This window comes from Polypterus senegalus, chromosome 6, assembly GCF_016835505.1.
Source record: "Polypterus senegalus isolate Bchr_013 chromosome 6, ASM1683550v1, whole genome shotgun sequence".
NCBI lineage: Eukaryota > Metazoa > Chordata > Cladistia > Polypteriformes > Polypteridae > Polypterus > Polypterus senegalus.
The window spans coordinates 94,681,514-94,704,555 of NC_053159.1; the positions used below are offsets into that span (position 1 = coordinate 94,681,514).

The 23,042-nt window shown below is 36.9% G+C and overlaps 1 protein-coding gene across 1 annotated transcript in view; it reads right to left on the reverse strand.

Annotated features, from left to right (window-relative positions):
- itgae.2 (integrin, alpha E, tandem duplicate 2) overlaps nt 1–23,042 on the reverse strand; it is a 119,578-nt gene that overhangs the window by 91,385 nt on the left and 5,151 nt on the right. The window contains exons 2-7 of the mRNA XM_039756549.1: nt 21,897–21,999; nt 20,571–20,665; nt 17,342–17,412; nt 12,264–12,375; nt 8,447–8,527; nt 3,424–3,534 (exon numbers count right to left, since the gene is read on the reverse strand). Coding sequence (XP_039612483.1) covers nt 3,424–3,534; nt 8,447–8,527; nt 12,264–12,375; nt 17,342–17,412; nt 20,571–20,665; nt 21,897–21,999 — 573 coding nt within the window. The remainder of the gene's footprint in view (nt 1–3,423; nt 3,535–8,446; nt 8,528–12,263; nt 12,376–17,341; nt 17,413–20,570; nt 20,666–21,896; nt 22,000–23,042) is intronic.

Sequence of the window (23,042 nt, forward strand, 5' to 3'; positions counted from 1 at the left end):
ATACAAATAGCAGGTCAGGATAAGGTCAAAAAATTAATAAAACAATTAATTTTGAAAAGTGTAAATGAAGAATATAACAAGACTTTAAAAAGGAAGAGGAATACTGGGTCTGAAAAAGGCACCAAAGTTAAAGGCATAGTGTTAAAAGGCTGAGCCATGAATGAAGACCAGCAACTTAAATATCAACATTTAATTAATGGGAAAGGCATGGCCAAGAAAAACTGTAAATGGGAGTAGTGGCTAAATATGTATAAATTGTCACATCTGATAATGGCCTTACTGTGGCACAGCTTTCAATCAAGCCAAATACACCACATGCGAAAAAAGGTGGGAAAACTAAAAAGGAGACAAAAATTTATATAGGATCACCTTTATCAATACCAGATAAAAACAAATTTCCAATAGTTTCTTAATGCAGGTATACAAAAAAGGTACTGTTTCTCAGGTCAGTATGGTTAAGAGAGACAGAATCTGAATAAAAGTAACTGCAAATTAATCACAGTGATCACATATTTGGTTCCTTCTCTTTTTCAATTTGTTTGTTCTTACATTCTTGTTCTACCTTTTGTATTGTGGGTTTCACTAAATCCTGAACTTAGAAATCTTGCTTTACCTAGTGATGAGTTCAAAAGTCATATTATTCCTATGTTAAGGATTTGCTAAATTTACGTATATTTTTCATGCATTTGTTTTTGGGATAAGACTGATGTGGTTTCTATGGGCTTTTTTGATAACTGTGCAGTCTTATTTTTCATTGAATGCCACTTCCCCTGCTTGCAACCTTCTGCTGTGCTACTCAAGAGTTCTCTGTGGCCCATGTTCCCAAAGTTCCAGTTAGCTGTCTAAAAGCATTCTGTGCATTGTGAGATCTCTACCCACTCACAATCTGCAAAAAAATATGATCCTGTCGTGTAAAAAAAAAAAGTAATGCCTCATGGAAGCTGTGGACATTTTCAATGTATTTCATCAGGCAATCTTCATGCAAACAGTGCCTACAGAGAAAGGTGATATACTTGAACAACTGGCACATAAGATTGGCATGGTGAATTTATTCTCATAATGTAAATTACCACAAATACAAAAGTGTCAAGTGGAAGAAGTAACCCTAACCCTAAGCTTAACCTCTACATTTATCACCACTTCAAATCCACAAAATTACAATTACGTGTTCCAGATTAGGTGCCAAAGATTAGAACATTCTTAAGAGAGTATGAAGGTGGAATGTGCCTTAATTAAACTGCAGATGCTTAGGGTCTGGTGTTCTTCTTACTATTGACATATATAATGTCATCATGCCAAGATTAGAAGAGTCTAAGTCTCTCAGAACAAGGCTGTGGTTGCCTAGGAGTCTGACAGAGGATTTAAATAGATCACCACATGATTTGAATTAAATAATTCCACTTTAAGGAGAATAAACTACAAGTGACATAGATTTCGAATGACTGCCAATTTGTCCAGGACTAGTCTGTCCAGAAAATTCAGCCCAAGAGCTGACAATTTAATCCTAAAAGAAGTGCCCATGAACACCAAAATGTCATCACAGGATCTGCAGGTAACTCTTGCTGATGTTCGAGTACAATCAGATAGTGATTGTGCAAGTTTAAACTGCATGGATGGTGTGCCAGGAAAATGTCCTTGCTGTCCAAAAAGGATATTAAATCAAGCCTCTACTTTGGCAATATACATATCGACAAAGACTAGGCCTTCTGGAACATTGTGCTCTGGACAGATAATTTAAAGAGTTTTTTAGCTACAGAAACAGTCAACAAGGCTGATGCAAACTTAAGACAGCTTTTCAGGAGAAGAACCTCATACCATCTGTGAAGTAACAGTGGTACCTCAGAAAATAAACAATCCATTCCAGAAGGCTGGTTGAGTTTCAGTTTGGTCGAGTTTTGAATCAAATTTCTCCATAAGAAATAATGTAAATAGGATTTATCTGTTCCAGACCCCCAAATGATTGCTTATTCATACCTATATATGTACATAACTAACAATAAAAATCATTTTAAAACCACTGAAATCAATGCATAGAAGATATAAACACATATAACAAATAGAAATGACAATTTAACTGCAATTTAATTTAATTGTCTTTATTTTTCAAAAATGTGCTTCTCGTCGACTTGTCCATCCTATACTCTTCAGCAAGAGTCGACACACATGAACTACTTTCTTGTTTCATTATTATTTCATTTTTTAGCTTAATTGTAACAAGTATGAGCTTCCTCTTTACTTTGCTACAGTCACTGCTAACTTTCTTGGGTCCATGGTAAATAAATAACACGTTCACAGAGAACACAGTTTCAGCATATCGTTACAACAGGAGATCTGTGGCGATACTGAGGCTGAGTCACAGGCATATAAAGCATATGTAGGCTTGTATGGCTTTGTCTCAGCTCCTCGTGGCCGCATCTTGATCCGTACAAGTTTTAGCTGGATGTTCGTGTTCTGAGCTTTTGTTAGAGGTTGGGGTAAAAAAAAAAAATCAAACGACATTCATGTTCCAAGGTTCTACTGCACAGTCATGAAAATGTTCTGTTTTTGGAGCTTGCAGTCATCAAATCAACTTTTAATTCTGCATCCTATCAAAGTGTGTATGTGGAGAATGTGAGTTTGAAAGATGAACTTTAACCAGAAATGGACTTTCAAAATTATAAGGATTCAAAGCACGCTAGCAAATCTACCAAGGAATGGCTAAAAAAAAGAATTGAAAGGTTATCGGCTAGATAAAGTATGAGTCCAATTGAAATGGTGGGGAGGATATGAAACAGGCAAGTTTCAAAAGCAAGAAAAGCCACAAACATCTTGCAGCTGAAGTAATGCAAAACGCCTACATTAAGTCATTTCTGCTAAAGGGGGCAATACCAGCTTCTAAGGCCAAGGGTGTACTTAGTTTTTCCACAGTAGACCACTGCATATATTAATATTTTTGTTGAACAGATTATTAAAAAAGTACATTTCATTGTGTTTTTATTCAACTATATCACCGTCTTTCTGTAGGTACTGTTAGCATGACAATCTAATGTTTGCCTGTTCAAATATGTTGGAAATGTCCACAATTTTGATGGGGTGTACTTACTTTTTCACAGGACTGGACATCTCTGTTAATACCCAGTTTTATGTGTAGTAGTAAATAGTACACTGATAACTGCTAATAATCCCTTCTTCTACTTTTCCTTTCCTATTCAGACCTTTTATACTCCTTGTGAGTGTAATTGATCCATGGAGCTCTAATGAGGGATGGCTGCGTTGATTGTGCTGACTCTATTAACCTTATGCAGAAAATCATAGAAATTGTAAAATGATACAAAAATGGTGTCAAACACTACATGGTTATTTAGTGATAATAGAGAACTTATCTTAGAAAGATCAAATCAAAACTTTAACTTCATCTAATCATTTGAAAATATTTTAACCAACCTTCACCCTCATCATCATCATCATCATCTTTAGGCTTGTTTTCTTTATTATTATTGTTGTTGTTATTGTTGTTGTTGTTGTTGATATTTCCTCTGATTCCTATTTCATTAACTGGGATAAAAAAAAATAATAATTGTAAAACTTTCACTCTTACACAAAACATATTCATAAATATCTAAGGTAATCAACCTAACTTTTTCAATAAATGACTTTTCTCTGCTGACACCACTGTGAAGCGATTTATGTAGCAAACAAAAAGATAAAACAATTGCTGATAACAAGACATATTACATGATAATACAAACCAGGATAAATCACAGGAGGACTAAATAAGAATCCAGTCTGCAAACTGTCATGCATACATCCATAAAATCACCTTCACCTCTTGTATTGTGTTTTTTAGTCTTTAACAGTAACCAATTTTGTTTCAGCCGCTAATACAGACATTACACTTATGATTTATGACTAATAGCTGATGAACAACTGTGAAATTACTCAGGAACAAACAATACAGAGCTCAGTAGTAAACTTGCTACACGTTATATGAGGCCATTCAGACTTTGAATGAGTACATTTATTTTTATATACTGTATTCTCCCACTGCCAAGATATAATATGACCTTTCATTCCTGCATGATGATCATTCCTTTATTTATCTGATTAGCACCAATGCATTAGAAAGATAAAGGTTCTGTTCCAAAAGATTATTCACGGGTTTCACATTCCAGGGCCCGGGAAGATTCAAAAAGACAGGTGGAGACATTCAGAGGATAGAATAAATAGCAGCTGCATGAAAAAGTAGCTGGGCTTTGCTGGATCACAGACAGGACAGTGGGAATGAATGTTTAACAGGCATCCTGCCCAAGCTACACTATCGGAAACAACTTGAGGTGCAGTGAAGTTTATCAAGTGTCCGTTTGTTATTTTATGACCTGTGAGAGCAGGAAAGGGAGATTTAGTGACATTAAGGTATAAAATTATCATGTGTTTATATATATACTGTATATATACAGTGGTGTGAAAAACCATGTAGGTTTGGATTTTTTTGTCTCCCTAAATAATAAAAACCATCATTTAAAAACTGCATTTTGTGTTTACTTGTGTTATATTTGACTAATGGTTAAATGTGTTTAATGATCAGAAACATTTTGTGTGACAAACATGCAAAAGAATAAGAAATCAGGAAGGGGGCAAATAATTTTTCACACCACTGTATATATATATATATTTACTGTATATACTATATATATATATATATATATATATATATATATATATATATATATATAGTGACAGATAGGGGGCGCTAACGCTCCCTTGAACCCTCGGACAATATGTCAGACACCAGATAAAAGTCCAATAATTGACTTTATTAATTAACAACAGTGCACAAAGCACCCTCCTCTCCACAATACTAATTAAATAACACAATACAATCAATAAACCAATCCTCCTCTCCCAGACGCGTTGCCACCCTTCCACCCAGCTCAGCCCGTCATCTGAGGATTTCCCATAATCCTTTATAGTCCTTGACCCGGAAGCGTTTCTCTCTCTCTATCCACGTGACTAGTTACACTTCCGAGTCAGATAAAAAGTCCTTCTTCAACCCGAAAGCACATCATGACTCTTGTCCATGTGACTTTGACGTACTTCCGGGGTGCAAGGAAAATACTCGTTGTTCCACCCATGTCCATGATGCCCTGCTGGCATTCGGGGCACCTCCATGCTGCAGGGAGGGCTCCACCTGGCGGCATGGGGGTATTGGCCAGAAAGAAACGGCCGGACATATATCACAATATATATACAGCCCTGAATGAAGGGAGGTGTCCCCTTTTATGTCGCCCCAGATGTGCTCCAGGTGTGCTCCGGCAATCTTCCACCGACACGCCCCAGTGTGGCGGAAGTGCTGGCTGTATCCCCGGAAGCACTCCGGTTGTCCCTGTTCCTCTTCCCCCCAGCACTTTCTGGTGTGGTGGAAGTGCTGAGGTCCAGGGCTCTCCAGGCAATGGGGTGCCCCCTGGCAGTGGCCACAGGCCTCTACAGAGTTGAGCTTCAAAGCTCTGCACCCGTGGTCCCCAAAGCAACCAGGGCTGTCGTCCCCTCATGGTCCGGAGAAGGTGCAAGCCCTCCTCCGATCCTCCTGGGTCCTCCCCAGCCACGTGCCACTATATATATATATATATATATATATATATATATATATATATATATATAGTAAGCATTTGTTTGTCTCTTTTTGGGAATCAATTTCTGATCTTTTTTCACCTGTTACCTTTAAAAGCTGATTTTCATCAGTGTCTTAGTTTCTTTATTTACATGATACCAATTTTGAAGAGCATGTGACCTCAACCATCACGCTAATGATGTAGTGGAAGTCACACTTTAAATCTGGCAGTAATTGCATTTTTTTCATAGTGATAATTAATTTTATTTCTAAGTTCTGGCTATGAACCTTTTCTGATTCTGACATTTCTGGTTGTAATTACAACCTGCCTGAAGAAGGGGCCTCAGTTGCCTCGAAAGCTTGCACATTGTATTCAGTTAGCTAATAAAAGGTGTCATTTTGGTTGACTTCTCATTGCATCTATAATGGCTATCACGGTACAACACCCTACTACTCAATAACAGTGTCTATTCTTGTAGAGCAAATGAATTGTTTACATCAGGAGTTCCAAACCTAGGGTGCCCATACCACCAGAGGGTGCACAATGACATTTCAGGAGTTGAGGCAAATAGGAAGGCAGCATTGTGATTCTCCAAAACTGAGTGAGGTGCATTGTCTGACATTATCCTGGTGCAGTCAGTATCTTGCAGTTTGTCGCTATTTGTAGGTCATTTATTAGTTCGTTCTCACTGTTCTATGATATGAAGAGAATCAAGCATTGCCCGCGCAATTGTCACCTGTGAATGAGCTGCGGAAATGCGCTTTCTCACGGGTTCCTTGCTGTGGGCAGAGTGTTGGTAAAGGTGATAAACTTTTATTAAGAGAATAGAATTTGGACCTCACAATAATCAACAGCGAAAGGCAAGATTTAGTATTAATTTATGTGTAAGCCCTGATCGTGAAATTAGGGTTAAGTTTACGGTTTTTTGAATTCAGTTTGTTCTCCTGCAGCATTCTATGTGATTCAATTTGTGGTTCAAAAATTTGAAATTTGACTTCTTAATTTTCAAATGTGATATTACTGTTGTAGGGGGTGCAAACATAAATCAGTCAAACATTTTCTAGGAGGGCATAAAAAAGGTTGGGAGCCACTGGTCTATGTGAACAAAAACTACTTCTGATTTAGAGAAACTCCTGCATTATTCAAGTACTCTGGAAATGGAATATGAAGGTGAGATTTACTATTACTTACTTGAAACTCTCACAGAGAAATAATTTCTTTCTAAAGTAGACTAGACAAGCAAAATGACACATTTTATTGGCTAACTAAAAAAAAATTAGTTAGCCAATAAAAGGTGTCATTTTGCTTGGCTTTTCTCTACATTCATAATGGCTAACATGGTATAACAACCTAGTACTAAAGTAGACTAAAAATATATAAAACTTTTTTCTGCCTAGCAAAACTATAGTGGTCCAGCAAATGAAATTCATTTTGAGACTTCAGTGGATAATGCTGGCAATGTGAATTTTAATAGCATCTTGATTTTAGTTTGAAATGAAAACTGCATCACCTAACAGTTTGAAAACTGATGCATCTCAGCACTGCCACACTCTTTAACCCACTCACTCTAAACCCTCAGTTCTTACACAGCTCTTGATATGCCCCTTAGAAATGAACACAAGGGAATGCACAAGGATTCACAGGACTCTCTATACTATGTCATCCACCATTACATTATCTTGCTAATGTACATTGTAATTCAACAGTAAAAAATTATCACGACTCCAAGATGTGGCATTATTTTTCACAACCTCAATTTGAACCTCAAGCCACATATTAATAAGTCCCTGCAAGGTCAAATTTTACAAAAGAGATAAACATACTAGGAGAGCACAACAAAAAATGTGAAAGAAATGGGGATCCTGTGATGAACTGCTGCCTGTTAAGTGCAGTTTCCTCTGTAAATATTTGGTTCAATAAAAATACTTTGTATGGACTCCCAATGCACATGTTTTGTTTCTAGAGCTGTGGCCGTTTTCCTCCTAAAAATATGCTGGTTAGATTACCGGGCAATTCTAAATTGCTCCTGTGAGCCTATGGCCCTGAATTACATTACGCAGTTTAGGCAATGTTACAGTATGTTATGTTACAAAAAACATGACAATGAATTTTACATCAGCCAGAATGGGAATTATGATTTTGAACTGTGCATTTTGCCAATGATAAAGAAACAGAGAACTATTCTAAACTTGTAAATGCATGTCGTTGTGTTTTGCTTTTAAAATTAAAGAGAAAACATCTGGCATTTTTAATCTTCTTCTTATATTTTCACTCAGTCAATGCAGAAAGTTCACTGAAATAAAAGGAGCATTCATAATAATTATCATCCATAAAAGATCAGAGAGTGAGACGCATATCATACATACAGGGCTCTGAAAACAGAATTAATTTCTTTATGTTTTTCAATTGTACGTCTTGGAAAATAGTGAGCTGCAATAAAATGACAATCAGGTATTCATGCCACATCAAGCTGTGTGGCCCATGTTGCTTTCAACTCTATACTTTAACATAATTGGTTTCATTTTCTTCTTTATGAGACAGATCTCTGCTAAAAACTGAAAATTCAAATCAAACACTCCCTTACAAAAATTTACAAAAATGAGAAAACCGGTGGCTAGAAATCAGAATTTGTACTAAACGAAGCATAGTCTTAAATTTACAAGGCCTTTGATTTGGTCCTTCAACTTGTAATCATTACCCAAAGACTGTCTACTATGGTGTTAAATATTGCATTTTACTACTGCAAAAAAAAAAGTTAAAAGAGATGAAAAAAAAAACAGCAATGTAGCATGATTCATATTAAGGCCACTTTGTAATCTTTTTATAGATGCTTTAGAAAGTAGGTGAAATTTATTTACCTTTATCAGATATAAATCCACGTGCACCTGCAATGTCTTTGTTGTTATTATTGTTCGTATTTTTCTTGAGAAGTTCCACAACTACATAGAAATAAAAATGCAGAAAATTATTTAGTCTATTTATTTATTTATGAAAAAAATTTTTTTTCAAAGATCACTGTTTAAGTTCTTGCTTTAAGTGAGCTTTTTGTTTAATCACCTGAATTTCAGCAAAAATACATAAATTAGTAGCATGTATTTGTTAAGAGTGTGAAATGCTTATATTTTAAAAAATGTACTGTGATTCAGTTATTTTAATGGAAATATTTAAGCTGCATTTCCCTTTAGTACACCACAGTGTATGTACTTGTACTTTTATATAATAATCATTAAGGTTAATTGTATACTTGTTAATATGCATCTGTGAATAATAATTTTTAATAAAGAATTCAACCAAACACTAAGACTAATAAAATCAATACACCCAGCTGAACAAAGGTGTGTTTTGTCCCCAAAATGATCAATCTTAATGAGTAATGAATGACGTGGTAAAGAAGGAGTGAGATTTATGAGTGTTTCAAGAACCCCTTCATTATTCAATATTTAACAAACAAGTTTAAAGTACTTCTTTCTTGGGTAGACTGTTGATAACAGGAACATCGATCCAAAGTATTTTAATTGTCAAATATATATTATATTCTGTCACTGGGCATGTGCAAATGTAAAAAGAAAAAACAATGGAAAAATTAATTAACATGCAATAAACAACAACACAATGAAATAAAAATTTCAATTTAAATTAATTTAATGTTGAAAATCAATAAAAAGGGTCCAAAACATGATGTGGCTTCTTTGTAAAAAATAAAAATGGCAGGTTGTGACTGGGGAATAAAAGCAACACTTCACAACAGAGGAGTTAAAACAACTAATATAGGAATTGACACAAAATGAAGAAGTGTTGTTTTTCCAAGGCTTATGGAAGACCTCGAGATCTTGTACTGACACTGGGACCTCATCTTCCTCCTGCCCAGAGTGCACCCTGCAATAGTATGTGTGTGTGTTGGTGTGCAGCATTACAGCTCTTCCCAGCCACCAGTGATGTGCAATGAATAAACTATTTCTTTTGTGCTTGTCTTGGTCTCTGAATGAAACGTACTGGCACAATGACATTAAAGAACATATCTTGAAGATACATGCACAGTGTGTGCTACGTTTTATATTGCATTGTGTGACAGTCCAGAGCTTAAATGGCTGCTGTCTTCAGAAAACAGCCTATCAGTAAACTGTTTCAGCAAAAACAGTCATGATGACATCTAGCAAATGATTGACTTGGTAGATGACATCAAGCACCTCCCATTGATCAGTTCACTCTGACTGAGTAACTGTAACTGTCTCAATGCACTGACTAACTGAATGAACCAGTTTGCCCCTACTGATCTGGAGAACCATTGCAAGTTCATTCACAAACTGCAGACAAAAGCAATACTGAACTAGTTCACCGAAAGAATCAGTTTGAGTACTAAACAGATCAACGAACTGCAGACAAAAGACTTGCAGTACACTAAATCTTGGATCAGTTCACTGATTATATATTTTTGGGAGACTGCATTAGAAAGTATTGGATATAGAAGAAGGCAATTGCGGGAGATTAATCCAAAACTGAAATCAATTTTATTTAGTCATAAAAGAAGTAAGCGCTCACATGTTATGTTTCTTTCAACATCTAGGCTATAAAAAGGTTTGCATATTTAATTAATATTATGTGTGAATTATTTTTTGTTTCTTGCTTTTTATATTGTTTATATTGTTTGGTGGTTAAAGTTGTTACAGATTTGCAGATTTTAAACAAGAATGTAGCTTGTTGTTTTTTTGAAGTGATTGAGTCAGTGATTCAAAGATTCAAATCATTTTGGTGAACTATATGAAATTAATCAAATCACTAAAAAAGAATCATTTTGCACATCACTACCAGTTTGGTGATTCAACACTGGAGATGCCAGGTTTTCGTGAAAAGGATACCCATTGTCTCCAAGTAACTAGTCACCAGCAAATGCACCATCCTTTGCCATCTACTGTAGCACACTACAGAGTTGGACTGGATATAATCATCATATGTCTTCCCAGGCTGCTTTGCGTCACGGTCTGTAAAAGTTCCTGATGATTGGTTGCCTAGATATTTAACACCAAGAACCCCAATCTGGTGGGGATTAAAGTGACTGAGATTGTGAATATGGATGAGTGTTCTATTCACTGCACCTTCAATGTGGCATTCCTGTAATGGAGTGAAAATTAATTTTAGTGTCATGTAAGGCAGTGTCTTCTTATATAATATGCTACTGTGGCAGTCTGTTTGTCTGTCTAGGATTTTAAATCACATGTAGCTTGCAAACCACTTGACCTATTGACCTGAAATTTGGTATACTTATACTACATGACCTCTACTGTTCGCTTTCGGGGTGATGATTTTTATTACTCTTTTTATTTTTATTTTATTTTATTGTAGAATCAACTCTTGGCAGTGGCCAGCAGGGCGGCTGTGCGGCGCATATGTACGGGCGCCATTCTCATTCCTATCACCTTCCCCGTCACTTCCCCTACCTCTTCATATCTTAAATCATTCTTGAGGAAGACTGAACACTTAAGTGCCAGCTTAAGTGAGAAATTAAGAAAAACATACTAAGTAATTGCAATTCAAACACTAACTTAATCAGTTTTAACGCGAAAAGATGCCAATTGATGGCTTGCTCTCTCTCTCTCAGGGGTGGGGATCGATCTGTCCTTAACTCAATTTTTCTTTTTGTAAAAACTTGATTGATCTGTATGGATTTCAATAAAATTAATAAAGAAGGAAAAAAAAAAAAAGATGCTGATGGAAGAACAGAAGAAGCGGGCCACATGAGTGGCTCATGAAGCAGCAAGCGCATCAACCTCTGAGCAAACGAATGCTAAACATACAGAGAAAGAGGATGAAAACTATAAGTCAAGTGTATTCACTGCACATTATCTTGCAGCCCGCTGTTACTGGTTATTATTATAATTATGTTGTCCATATATGAGATTTAGTGTATTTTTTGTGTTTCATTTAGGATGAACTCTGTTTCTCTGTGAATTGCAGGCAAGAGTCCAAGTAAAGATTAACGGAAAAATAACAAATGGGTTAAGATCTCTCGTTAATTTATGATTGATCATTTATGATTAAGTATTGCTTTGGTTTGGAAGTGTTTCAGAAAACACTCTTTAATTAATGACTACACTTAAGTACGAAATAACAATGTTTTTAGTGTTACAAAGCTTTTGAAAAACGCACCCCAAGTCACTTATACAGTACATTAAGCCATGCAAAGAAATAAAATAGTAAACAAATTAGATAACAGAACAATGGATATAATTATGACTTCTTCATCTAATCTCACTGGCTCTGTATTGCTGGAAACTGAAATGTCCTTTTCTCACTTGTTGTGTTTGATTTAAGTAGAAACATTGTTTAATATCTGGAAATGGTACTTTCACTTTGTACATTTTGAATTATTTTAACAATGAATATGTGTAATGGAACAGACATTTGACAAATAAATACATGTAAGCTACCAAAAATGATAGATTTATTTGCATTATACAGGCTTGTTTAATCCTCTTATTTAACTAAAAACAAGTAATCTACACTGCAATGTGTGCACTCTTTATTAAATCACACTGCACTTACTAAATGTATTATTTTCATGTCATGCAGTAATTGAACATATAGAGATAAAAATGATTATAACAAAGAAAAACTTTTATGCTACTTTTGTTCAGATATTTAACTGATCAAAATGAACTGATTGAAATTCATCAGTACCTAGAGGTTGTGGTACAACTTTCTGTTTCTTTTTAAAGTCATCCTGAAGCATTGTGCAAATACCATTGATATATTCGTTGATTTTTTTACGTTTCTTGTGTTGCTGACAAACCTAGAGACAAAAAATAAGAACAGAATTATATTAACACAAAAAATTCCAAATACAGTAAGCCCTCAGGCTTTCAGAATTAGTTCAGTTTAGAAATTGAGCTAATGCCTTGATTTTAAAAGAGCCTTTTCGACTACCAAATGTTATTTAAGATTACGTTTCAAAAGATAGAGGAGAAGAGGGGAGGTCATACAGCAAATCTAATACTATATAGACATCGACACCAATTAAAATTTTGATGGGTGATAGCAAACCTAAAAAAATACAAAGAGGCTGGATACCAAGCAGAGAATTGATAAAGATTGAAAAACAAGGAAGAAATGGACCTCAGTAATTAGAACATTCTACACAAATGAGACATCACAAAGTCAGTAAGTGTCAAAATACCTCAACATTCCCAAGGGGAAGGAAGGAATTTGTTTCCATCAATAGTAAGTGTCACATTATAGGAGATGAGAGCTACACTTATGTCAAACTGGACATCAAATATGTGACACCACTGAAGTACAAATTCACTTATGGGTCTAGATTTAAACATGAAACTTCAATTTCAAGGAAATAAAAATAAGAATAAAAGAGATCCGGGTGAGATGATACTAAGTTCAATGAAAAACTATAGGAAGATTGATTGATAAGCAAAGGTCCAACCAACTCCAAATCAGCTGAAGGCCAAACATGCAGAAATAATTCCAAGTTTGGCAAGAACACCTGTCCTTTCAAAGTGTCATGTTTAATGGACGATCATTTACTGAACCAAAGAAAGGCATATAGAAGAGATCTAAGTTGAGAATGGTATTTTGTAGAGGATTAGGGAGGAATAATTGCACAGTGCTGGAATATGTTTATTATGAAAATTGCTCATCTGGAGCAAAAATATACTGGAAGGAAGAACGTTGAAGAAAGAGAAGCCAATGTCCTTAAGAGACACTACAGTGGTCAGTGCACAGGTATTTAATCATACCAGCTAGGTAGCAATGGAGTGAAAAAAGACTGAACACAAAGAAAATTTAAAACAAGAAGAGAAGAATTTGACAAATTAATTATGCATACTACCAGATTTTCAAAAGAACTGAACAAACTAAGAATGAGAAGAAGATATACAGTAATTTTATAATGGGAGTCTTGAATGTCCTGAATTGTCCCTAGTGTGTGCTTGGTGTGTCTGTGTGTGTGTGTCCTGTGGTGGGCTGACGCCTTGCCCGAGGTTTGTTTCCTGCCTTGCGCCCTGTGTTGGCTGGGATTGGCTCCAGCAGACCCTCGTGACCCTGTAGTTAGGATATAGCGGGCTGGATAACGGATGGATGGAGTCTTAAATGGCAAGAGGAATTATCAAGTCAAAACTATGAAAAGCTCAGATTAAAAAGTAATGAGGATATTAGATGGTCTTATCTGGCACCTGTATGAATCTGAAAGTTTTGTGAGGTAGAAGGACTGATAAGGATTTATTTATTTATTTATTTATTTATTTATTTATTTATTTATAAAGCACTTTAAAAACAACATCAAGGCTGACCAAAGTGCTGTACAATAAAAATCCAACATATCAAACACACAAAACCGAAGGGTAAATGAAACAAAAACACATAAACACATAAGAACTGAAGAGATTCTGAATAAAAAGCATACAGTTAGCCAACATATCATACTGGGTTAAAAGCCAGAGAGTAAAAACGTGTTTTTAAAAAGGATTTAAAGGCAGCTAGCGAAGGAGCCTGCCTAACGTGCAACGGCAAATCATTCCAGAGTTTTGGGGCTGCAACTGAAAAACCTTGATCACCTCGGAGTTTGCATTGTGCCTTGGGAACACATAAAAGTATCTGGTCTGCTGACCAGAGAGAATGAGACGGTACATAAGGGTGCAGCAGTTCCGACAAATAAAGAGGGGCACAGCCATTAAAGGATTTAAAAACAAATACAAGGATCTTAAAATGAATTTGAAAATGAATTGGAAGCCAGTGAAGGGAAGCCAAAATCGGGGTAACATGCTCATGCTTTCTTGTGCCTTTTAAAAATCGAGCAGCAGCGTTTTGCACCAGCTGTAGACGAGCAATGGAGGCCTGGCTAATTCCAAAAACAAGTGCATTGCAGTAATCTAGATGAGATGTTATAAAAGCACATTTCACTGTTTCAAGGTTGCGCTTAGACAAAGACAGGCTTGATTTTTGACAGCAGCCTCAACTGGAAAAAGCAAGATTTTACCACTGCGTTCACATGGCTATCAAGTTTTAAAGTGGGATCCATTTTCACACCTAAATTTGTGATCATGGATTTCTCAAATTGAGCCACAGTGGAAAGGTCAATGTAGGGGGTCCCGCTGGTGCTATTGGGTCTAAATAGCATGACTTCTGTTTTGTTCTCATTAAAATTTAGAAAATTGAATGCCATCCAACTCCTTATGTCAATAAGGCAGTCAAGCAGGGGCTGGACAGAACATAGACCTTCAGAAGAAAATAAACCTGACAATCATCTGCATAAAGATGAAAGGCAATACCGTGTTTCTGAAAAATAGCGCAGAGTGGCAGCAGGTATAAGGAGAACAGAAGAAGTCCCAGGATGGAAACCTGTGGTACCCCGCAGGGGAGGGTAACAGAGGTGAAAGTAAAATCATCAATGCTTACACAAAAACTTCTATCTGAGAGATAGAACCTAAACCATTGGAGAGCTAAACCTGTGATGCCCACACACTGCTCCAGCCTGGAGATGAGGATCTTATGGTCTATCGTGTCAAAGGCAGCTGTTAAATCCAAAAGCATAAGTAGTACACAGTCACCAGAGTCCACTGTTAAAAGAATATCATTAAAAACCCTTAACAGAGAGGACTCAGTGCTGTGGTGAGTTTTAAACCCAGACTGGAACACTTCCAGAATTGCATGTTTGTCCAGAAAGGACTTCAGTTGGGTATAGATGACTTTTTCCAAGAGTTTGGACAAAAAAGGTAGTTTGGAATTAGGCCTAAAGTTAGACATTACAGAGTGGTTCAGACCTGTTTTTTTCAGCAGTGGTTGCACAACAGCATGTTTAAAATTTTTAGGCACCACACTAGAGGTTAAACTACTATTAATAATTGTATGAATAGAAGGACCCAAGGTAGAAAAGACCTTCTTAAGAAGTCGAGGTGGGAGCCAGACGGCTTCATACTGAAAACCAGCTGCTGTAAAAAGGGTAGAGTGACAGGCTCGAAGTGATCAAACAGCCAAACAGGGTATTAAAATGGATGGATCATGAGAAGGTGGTGAAATGAGGGCCCAAGTGCTTATAACCTTCTCCAAAAAAAAGTAAAGAAATGTATTGCAAGTTTCCCTAGAGGCTTCCAGAAAGACAAGCTCACGAACATTAAGTACAGAACTCAATGTGTTCGAAAGTACACAGTGGTTGTGAGAGTTGGAGCTAATAACTCCAGAAAAAAAATTTGATCTTGCAGCTTTTAAAACTTAACTATAACGAGTAAATGTACAGCAACTTAAATATGTTCATAAATAATCTAAGGCTAATAATAATCCTGAGCTAAAGTATAAATAAACTGTCTTTGGTTTTATGGTACAAAATAATTTAGTTGAATATGATGTTAATAATGTACTGATACACCAATATTTTCCATTTCAGAATTGCATCACCAGGTCAAACCTGTCTTACCACCCAACTGTAACCTTTATATAAAATTATTATTTTTCTATTTTAAATCATTCATCAAGACCAGTCAGTATAGGAAAAATGGAAGAGTCAGTGATTTTTTTTTTGTGTTCATTTTAAGTGACTGATTTATAATAAAAACTTAAATAAACAGGGAAAACGAGTCTCAAGTTATACTCTCTAATAGTTAAGGCAGAATTAAGAAAATGGATTATGTAGTTAATATCAAAATATTTAATGTTTGTATGGTGATTGAAAACATAGTAACTGTTCAAAACTACGATAATGAGCTAAGGATTAAATAAAATAGAAAATGGATGGCAAATACTTAAACAAAATTTAAATTGCGAAGTTTAGCTCTCAGAGGGAATGCCATAAAAAGTAAGACTGATTAACTACCACTGTCAATAAGTGCTCAAGCAAGCTACAGTTTTACCTGTACAAACATTTAGTTGATACATTTGACTCTTTAACTGATAGTAGTGCAAACTGCAATATATTTGAATTCTCACTCAAACTGGCAAGATAAAAGTCTTCTGTGCACTGAAGAAACCTTTTAAGCAGCTATACCTCCAGGCTTGTAGATAATCATCATCATTATCATCTGTATTTTTCCAGAAAGTATCCCTAAAAAACCTCTTAGAAATACATTTGCCACTTCTGCTACTATTCGTTTTACTGTGTTTTATTAATTTCATTTTACAGCAATACTACGTTTATATTGTTTGGTTAGGCCAAGGCATAGTGTTAAGAGCACCTAATCTGGGTGACTGCCATACTCTAAACAGGGGTAAGAGGCAAGAAAGGACGCCTTTGAAAATAAGCTGTGCGGTGAGTAGACCGCTACTTTAGTAAGCAGCAGAGGTGTTGAGTGGCATTCTGGTCTGAAGACAACTGTTTGATCAGCTTATACCATGAACTAGAAAGTCTTGGGAACACTTTAGTTTAAGTACTGCAAAAATGCATCAATTACTCATTTACTCTTATGTAACAAAACCTTAACAAAGACTTCTTTTGGTGTTACTAATATTTGCACAGCATCAGTAAAGCGTTTATTCATCTCTGTAAGGTGACCTACTAAAATAACGTCACTTTGGAGTGGTATGAGCTGTCTTAACTGAGACACATTTCTCTTGATATTACATATTTGGTATAAGACCTGTGAATCCTTCATACTAACAAGTACCTAGTTAGTCTTTTCTCCATTAAAAATAATGCAAGCAGTTTTAAAGCAAGGTTTAAAAAATCCTATACTTGTGGAAGATTCTGAGAAACAGCATATCGAAGACCAAGCTATGTCCTAAAAAAGGTCAGAAAAGGTAAGAGAAATCACACTCACAAAGAACTGTTCTGCCTTCCAGTTTTTAGAAGCTGATAGGATGGGTTCCACTGAGCTTCCTTTTTCACCTTCTGTAAAAAAGAACAAATCAAATTGCACAAGACAGTAAAAGGAATTGTCTACATACTAAGAATCGGGTTTCTAATGTTTGAACTTTTGTTTTCTTTACTATATGTTATGATGTGTTTAAAACAATTGGTTTATTGCAATTTCTGCAGCAAAAAATAATACTTCATAAAGGCAAACTGATAAGTTCATTAGGCAATTTCCTCTTCCCTGTTTGCACAGAGTAAAATTATTCACACCCATATAGCATAAGAAAGTATTTTGATCCAAAACTGCAGAATATAAAGCACACTTATGAGCAGCTTAACTCATAACAGTTTCAAAGGTGCCAAAAAAGGAATAAACAACATCACACACCATGCTGGCATGAGCCTTAATTATAATGAAGTTACAGAACAGATCTATTTAACAAGTACTACATTTTCAATAAAAAAAACATTTCATTTTCATTTTGATAGTGGTAATTTATTTCCTTCATTGAAAAATACTGTGGATTACACATTTACTATAATAATGTTACTTCAGACTGCTTAGCCACAAATAGATTGATACAAGTTACTTTAGTAATCTGAATCTGTTCCTCGGAGAGTCGCAGTCAGGGCAGCTGTCCTTATGGATGACACTGCAGTTGCAACCCACTGGGCTGCCTACTTTGAGCAGTTGTTCAAAGCTGATCCTCTGGCTAGGACGTTGGATATCTCTGGGTTCATGGTTCTTGAGGCTGATCCTTCAATTAGCTGTGAACCACCCAATCTCACTGAGATTGCACAAGTGGTGAACCAGCTGAGGGGGGGAAAGGTTGCAGGGATCTGTGGTATCTGGGGTGAACTTCTCCAGGCTGATGGTAAGGCTGTCCTCCTGGCATTGCAAGCAATCTTTGCTTCCATTTGGGAGACTGGCATCATCCCAACTGACTGGAAAATGGGACTTGTCATCCCTATCTGGAAAGGGAAGGGTGATCGCCTGGATTGCAGCCACTGCAGGGGGATAACACTGCTCTCGGTGCCGGGTAAGGTCCTTGGTAGGGTTGTCCTCAATAGGATCCGTGATCACTTGCTCACCTACCAGCAACCGGAACAGTCTGGTTTTACGCCTAAGAAGTCTACCATCGACCGCATCCTGGCACTGAGGGTTCTCATGGAGTGCAAACGCAAATATCAGCAGTTTCTTTGCAGCTTTTGTCGATTTTCGCAAAACGTTCAATTCAGTTGATCGAGCTACCCTGTGGGACATCCTGAGGGTTCCCGGGATCCACTCAAGGTTGCTGGATATCATGGCTGGCCTATACACTGGTACTGTGAGTGCTGTGCAGAGTAGAGGCAGGACCTCTGCGTTTTTCCCAGTTGATTCTGGGGTTCGTCGGGTGTCTTCTTGCTCCTACTCTGTTCAATGCTTGTATGGACTGGGTGTTGGGCAAGGTTGTGGGGTCCAGCGGCTGTGGGGCATCTGTTGGTGAAGAAAGATTCACGGATCTTGACTTTGCTGATGATCCTGTGATCTTCACGGAGTCAATGGAGGCTCTGATCAGGGCGCTCGAGAGACTGAGTGAGGAGTCTGAGTGTCTGGGCTTGCGAGTGTCCTGGATAAAAACCAAGATCCAGCCCTTTAATGACCTCTTGGGCACAGCCATCAGCAGTGTGTCTGTTTGCGGAGAGAGTGTTGACCTTGTTGAGAGGTTTACTTACCTTGGCAGTGACATTCATGTCTCTGGTGACTCTTCCTGTGAAGTCAGTAGATGGATTGGGAGAGCATGGGGGGTCATGAGGTCGCTGGAAAGGGGTGTGTGGTGCTTCCGATATCTATGCAGAAGGACAAAGGTCCAAGTCCTGGTGCTTCCTGTCTTACTATATGGTTGTGAGACATGGACACTATCCAGTGACCTGAGACAAAGACTGGACTCCTTTGGTACTGAGTCTTTCATGAAAATCCTTGGGTACCGTTGGTTTGACTTTGTGTCAAATAAGCGGTTGCTCATGGAGTCCCGAATGAGGCACATTACTTGCATTTTGAAGGAGCATCAGTTATGGCACTACGGCCATGTGGTGCATTTCTCCGAGGGTGATCCGGCTCCTAAGATCCTCAATGTTGGGGAACCAAGTGGATCAACCAGGCCAAGGGGTCGCCCACGTAACACCTGGCTGTGGCAGATAGAGAGTCATTTCCAGAGGGTAGGACTGGACCACATGTCTGCCTGGGGGGATGCCAACCGGGATCCCGAGTTGTTTCACCGTGTAGTGGGTGCGGCAACGCACTGTACCAGTGCATGCTCCCCAACTTGATTTGACTTAGTAATTTAACAATCATGACTTCATTTTTTTCAATTAAAGTAATTTGTTTTGTTAATTTCTGCACATCTTGATATTTTCGATTTAAAATGTGCAGGCGACAATATTTTTGGAGCTTATGTAAAATTTTAATCTCCCCTTTGGGACAAATGAAGTATCTATCTATCTATCTATCTATCTATCTATCTATCTATCTATCTATCTATCTATCTATCTATCTATCTATCGAAGGTATTTAAAAATGAGAGGGGATAAGATAGTAGAATAAACAAATACAAAAGTTCTTGGTAAGGAATGGGATTTTACCAAGTAGCACATTTAAATCTGCAGCACAGTGATTTCATCAACTCACTACACATTTGTTTTCACATGTCTGAAATTTTGGTCATTTTCACGTTTAAAGGATCAATTAGATATTATAATACTGTAAGATGGTGGGTACAAAATGACGTTGAGGACTCTTACTTCTGTCAAAGCAAGCCATCTGAGTAGGTAGCAGAGAATGCAAAGCAGGAAAGTCTGCCTAAAAACAACTGAAACTGCTTCACCAATCAAACAAAAGTCCAGGGATGGTTTCAGTTTTGCAGATCAGGCCACAAACACAAATTCCAACTCCTGTGAACCTCAAATGGATTAAGAGGATCTGATAATGGAAAAATGGATGAAATATGTAATAATACAGAAAACTTTGTGTCTATCTCAACCTACCATAGCTCAACCGAGAGCAGTGATCAACCTCAAACAACAATGGAAATGAATACATATCTTGATAAATTTGATACTGAAAGAGACTGAAAACTAGTAGAATGTAGCCTAAAAGTGGAATTTACCATTGAGTTAAATATACTATCAAGGATAAAAAGGAAAATGGATCTTACCCTCAAGTGCCAGAGGTGCACATTTTTGTTGATTAATCTGGCATTTCCATATCACCTCTTGTGCATTGTTGTTCATTGGGGAAGTAACCAAAACCCTAAGGGAAAGCACAATAAAATTAACTGACACAATGGCATCATCTAAAGAAGTGAAAAGAAGTTTGAAAATTCAAAAAGTACAGATTGATAGAATCTCTCAGCTCTTCATTTACCGTATATACTCCAGTTTAAGTTTTCCATCGGATAAGTCGTGGCTTTATTTTACCGTATAATTTCCGGTATTTTATGTCTGTCGTCTGTCGAATGTGGAAAACTCACGCTATTGGTCCAAGAGATTATGATATGCTAACGCCCACCTGAGAGAGTAACCACGGAGCACACTGCCCACTGCCTATGTGACCACACAGTAATACTCGAACTATTCCGAAGCAACGTTTGCACTGCTTTGTGTTTTTTATAACTCACACCCTCATACACCTTTATTGTAAGACCATCCCTTATCTACGATGGAGTGTTCGATCAGAAGAAAATATGAAGCTGGTTTTAAGTTAAAAGTCTTTGAAGTGGCGAAAGAAATTGATAACTGCACTGCTGCAGCAAAATTCGATGAATCTGAGAAGCTGATGCCAGGAGAAAGCAAGAAGATGTAAAAAAAATAAATAAATAAGTGTCACATTTTTGAACGGGCATATAAGTCGGGGTCTGATTTTATTATCAATTTTTTGGGTTTCAAGACCTGACTTATATGAGAGTATATATGGTGTCTAGATAGATAGATAGATAGATAGATAGATAGATAGATAGATAGATAGATAGATAGATAGATAGATAGATAGATAGATAGATAGATAGATAGATAGATACTTTATTAATCCCAAGGGGAAATTCATAGTAGTAATTCATTCTAGTTCCTGTAGCTGGTTATCCCAGTTCAGGTCTGTGGGTTAGTGGAGTCTAATCCAACAGCATCAAGCACAAGGCAGGAATCCACCCTTGGTTAGGCACCAGTTTCTCATAATGGAATGTTTTATCTCTCCACATATCGGTTTAACAAGAATGAGTTTATTCATTAGCTTGTAAAGTCTGTAGGCGTCAAGAAAAATGACCAAAGTAAAATTGACTAACTGGTGTTAAGGCACAAGTCATTTGCAAAATCTTCCCTTTCTGATCAATGAAAATCCAAAACAAAAAATACACTTTTGCCATATGTTATATGTTCTCTGTAGGAGAAAACGTAAGGGATATTACAAAGTAAATTCGTGAGTTCTACAATTTGAGACTAATATTGAAAATGTTTAAACACTGTATTAATTCTGAAACAAATCTTACCCATTCTTATACTGAAGGACTGTTTGCCCAGATTGATTTCCAGATAATGAATATGTTTTGAAAACCTTTGTATCAATGTTAAAACCGTCCACTGGATACAGAGCTGAAATATAAATAAAAAAAAACAAAACTCGTCAACAACTGTAATCATTCGTTGTAAATTAAAAACATATACTTCAAATATTTATTTAGTCAATGTTTCTTAAATTGTACTACTTCCCAGGGTGATGATAAGCATTGACCTGTCCTGCCAACCAAAACCACCTGGGGGAAGTCCACCTTGCAGTATGAATGCCATTTTAAGAAAGACACAAATGGATACCATGGACATTTGCCCATTTATATCAGGTTCACAAATCTGAGTGTTTACTACTGGTAGACTATCTTCTATTTTTATTGTGCATGTTCTCCCTGTATCTCTGCCCATTCTCCTGAGAACTCAGATATCTCGCCAAAGCTAAATGTCTGCTGTTGTGTTACTTTACAGATGGACTTGGACAGCATACAGGCTTGAGCAGACTTGTGGCAGATGATGTTTAATGTAAGTAAATGCAAAGTAAAAATTTTAGGTTTGAATAAACAATGGGAGATCTAAAAATTGAGAGTGCACCTTACGAGAAGGATTTAGGAGTCTTTAGTGGACTCGACACTACAGTATCAACTGCTAGACAGTGTTCAGAAACCATTAAAAAGGCTAACAGAATATTATGTTATATAGCACAATGTGTGGAGTACAAATCCAAGGAGGTTATGCTCAACCTTTATAATGCACTGGTGAGGCCTCGTCTGGAGTACTGAGTGCATTTTTCGTCTCCAGGCTACAAAAAGGACATAGCAACATTAGTCAAAGTCCAGAGAAGAGCGACAAGACTGATTCCAGGGCTAATGGGGATTAATTATGATGAAAGATTAATAGAGGTTGAGCCTTTCAGTTTAAGCAAAAGACGATCAAGAGGTGACATGATTCAAGTGTTTAAAATTATACTATGAAGGAAAATAGTACAGTGGATCAAGACTGTTATTTTAAAATGTGTTCATCAAGAACATGGGGACACAGTTGGAAACTTGTTAAGTGCTTAGGAAATTTTTCTTTACACTTGGACATTTGGAATAAGCTACCAAGTAGTGTGGTGGACAGTCGGACTT